Source organism: Lygodium microphyllum, chromosome 26, assembly GCF_053477565.2.
Source record: "Lygodium microphyllum isolate KBCC chromosome 26, Lygodium_microphyllum_v1.1.10, whole genome shotgun sequence".
Taxonomy (NCBI): Eukaryota; Viridiplantae; Streptophyta; class Polypodiopsida; order Schizaeales; family Lygodiaceae; genus Lygodium; species Lygodium microphyllum.
Genome location: NC_141160.1, coordinates 102,900,060 through 102,903,411, shown reverse-complemented (window position 1 = coordinate 102,903,411; position 3,352 = coordinate 102,900,060). Strand labels below are relative to the sequence as shown.

The 3,352-nt window shown below is 38.2% G+C and overlaps 1 protein-coding gene across 1 annotated transcript; it reads right to left on the bottom strand.

Moving 5' to 3' along the window:
- Positions 1 to 280: 280 nt before the first annotated feature.
- LOC148013616 (non-specific lipid transfer protein GPI-anchored 15-like) lies at positions 281 to 2,357 on the bottom strand. Its single transcript, XM_087668345.1, has 2 exons — positions 2,062 to 2,357; positions 281 to 390 (listed from the first exon to the last, which is right to left on the bottom strand). The coding sequence occupies exons 1-2, from the start codon at positions 2,351 to 2,353 to the stop codon at positions 323 to 325; spliced, it is 360 nt and encodes a 119-aa protein (XP_087524471.1). The 5' UTR covers positions 2,354 to 2,357; the 3' UTR covers positions 281 to 322.
- Between the last annotated feature and the right edge of the window lie 995 nt (positions 2,358 to 3,352).

Sequence of the window (3,352 nt, the reverse complement as noted above, 5' to 3'; positions counted from 1 at the left end):
GATTTAGAAGATAACTCGAATGACACAATGATTATATATTCACCATTAATAATGTGTGGGTAAATCAACATTCAAGGTTCCACAATGGTCAACATTAGCATAAAAATGTTATAGCTTTGTACATGAACATCTACTAGTATGATTCATATTAGGATGCACCTATGTATGGTTGTCCATCAAAACATGGAAAACCAAATACATTTAGTGTTTTAAAAAAATAAAAGCATTTCATGTGCTAGATGATAGAGTTGTGCAAAGCCATCATCTATAAAAATTGCTCCAAATTTTCAAACTGTAAATAGATTGTGAGATAGCACTTCTACTATGGATTCTTGTACGCATCTTCACTAGCATTGGAAGGTGAACTTGCTGATAATCTGTTGGAGATACCTACAAAAACAAAAAGCAATAAAGATACCCATCATAATCATCATGTCATCATTGATACAACATTTTAGATTTCCTTAGACTTAGGTATGAAATAAATGACCTCAAGCAATGTAATGCAACCTCATAATAATTGCTTTCAACAATACGAAACCATTGTCATGATAAGTAGAGACTTTGGGACTTTTTGTAAAGGGGGAAAATAGTGACATACCCATACAAATGAATGGCCTTAAGCGATGTCATAACATCTCCTTAACCAACTTTAGTTCAAGGCACTACAACTTAACCCACCTATCTTGAAACTCATCACAGTAACTACTTTCAACAATACGATACTAGTGCCATAATCTAGTTGCCAAGGTTTTATTCTAGCTTTAGTCATACTATGAATGTAATGATTGTGAGGAAAGGGTTGGATTGAACTCTAACTAGCTACACATACCCTAGAGATTTAGTGTTTATAGAATTTTATAAAGCATGGATGCACCCAACATTTGGGAGGTTAGCAAGTTAGATGTTTATAATCATTATATCTCTTCTTCTATTCAACTATAAGTTGTAACTGTAAATTGGTCTTAGCATGACTTTTGTAAAGCATGGATGCACCTAATGTCTAGGAGGTTAGCTACTTTGATGTTTACAATTATTATGTCATTTTCTATCCAATCTGTAAATTTCTGTAAACTTGTTCTCATACAAAATTCCCTCGATCGATACTCAAAGAGGGAGTTGTGATCTATTATAAGTTTTTCTAAAACATGTTAGAGTACATGAATAAACAAATATCATAAAGTTATAAGATTCACAATCATTGTGATGAGATTGAAGCTTAGTTGTGTTAGCACTTAACATCATAATAGATATTACAAAGTGATAACAAGTAATACAATTAATATAATATCAAATATTACAAACTCGAGGGCTCCCTATATATACCCCCTCTATATCACATGTGTTCAAGGCATATTTCTAAGTAGCCTTATCTACAAGTTTGTACTAAATAAAACACACCCCTTGTATATTCAATTTATAAATAGCCCCTTTATATGATAGCCTTCTATATGTTTAAAAAATGTGTGAAAATAGTAATTGAAAAATCCCTTATGTTGAACTCATGTGATATGCATATAGATTTATGAGTGACCTAGGCCATCCCAGATAACAAAGTGATAATAATTAATATAATAGATATATCAAAGACTAAAATATGGTACCTACTTTTCCAACGTGTCATAGGACATTTCTTAGAATCACAGTGTACTCTATGACACTTCTTAGAATCATGGTGTATTGAGCCATGCTTGAAAACTATGGGGAAAACTTGTGCTAATCCTTATTACCATGGTGCAATTGCCTATGTCAATTGTGCACGTTGCGGCATTCGATATCTCCTTGCATTTGAAGATTTTTGTGATAGTATAACTATAATATCATGTGCAGGGGTGATCATGTTGTACTACAGTATAGTGTACATTGAATATCATGTTGTACTTACTATAATATCGTGTGCAATGATGATCGAGTGTGGTGGTTGAGAAGGTCAAGTGTTCACTTGGACTATGGTTTCTCATATGCAAGGCCTATGAGTGGCCTAGGAAGAAGCCTAGGGACCAAAATAAGGAAAAGAAAAATTGGAATTAGGGAAGGTAAAGGAAGGAGGAGGTCGCTTACCCGAGAGGCAAGCTGTGACGGAGCTGGGTAGGGTGACATGGCATTGGGAGGCGACTTGGAGGGCCTGGGTTTGGTTGACGGGGAAGCCAGAGGTCTGCGCGAGGGGGATGAGCTGGCAGAGGCAGCTGGGCTGGCTGCCGCCCACCACGGACGCCAGGGCCCCGCAGCAGTCCGACGTGGGCGCCGCCGCGGCGCCGCCACCCTGCAGGCTCGCCAGGCAGGGGCTCAGCGTGCTGAGCTGGCTGTCGCACGACGAGTCGTCTCCCGCCACGTGTGCACGAAATGGTCCCATAAGCATGGCGCACAGCATGATGATCGCACGGCCACACAGAAGGAAGAGCCGCGCTGTGGAATACTGCAGTCCGGGACCCATCTCTCTCTCTCTCTCTCTCTCTCTCTCTCTCTCTCTCGCGATGAGACCGATTCCTTCCTTACTATGTGTACTCCATCCCAAATGCTTTCAATAGTTCCATTTCCTTTCCCATCGTCGCTGCCGAAACGCTAAATATGCATTGCAGGCTATATTCAGCTAGCTTGCTCGATTCCGTGCGCTTTACGGCAAGTCTGAGTGATCCACACACATCATCACGCCACCCAAACTTTGTACAATGTCCATAAAAAGAATAAACATTTTCGGTAGCAAATGCAAAAATCCTTATTAACTCAAAATTTGAAAATTGGAGAGGGTTGTTAAATATCAAATGAGATGTATTTGTCATTTATATAACAAAATATTCTACAAACTTCAAATTTTTAAACCATCTTCTTTACAAATTGGACACCTTTCTTTTGAAAAAATTCCATTTATTTTACATTAAATCTTGGGTTTATCACGAACACTAACTTTGTCCTATCTAGCGCTTTCTCAAGTTATGACAATCCAATTTATTAATGTACAAGTGCAAGTTGATATAGTTTTTGTGTAATGTGGTTTCTATGCCTTTCAACAATATATATACTAGTGGGAATACACCCATGTAGAGTTATTGATGGTACAAGTGATCCTATGTATTGCTTCTCTCATTGGAAAGCTATTGTTAGCCAAAGCTTCGTTGTTTCTATGGTACTAGTCCCAACCATGCGATTTGTGCAGCTTGTTTTGCTTTGTTAGCTTTGAATCACTGGTAATCTAGAGCTGACCACTAGTGATGTGATTTTTGTGCCTTTCAGCTAATTGATGGCACTAGTGCTCCTATGTGTCGCTCTCATTGGAAAGCTATTGTTAGTCAAAGTTTCATTGTTTCTATGGTACTAGTCCCAACCATGCGATTTGTGCAACTTGTTTTGCTTT

Excerpts from the sequence above, each read along its gene's own strand:
- LOC148013616 (XM_087668345.1), bottom strand. The coding sequence starts at position 2,353 with ATGGGACCATTTCGTGCACACGTGGCGGGAGACGACTCGTCGTGCGAC. Across the intron at positions 391-2,061 it reads CGTCACAGCTTGCCTCTCGG|GTATCTCCAACAGATTATCA; the intron begins GTAAGCGACCTC and ends TTGTTTTTGTAG.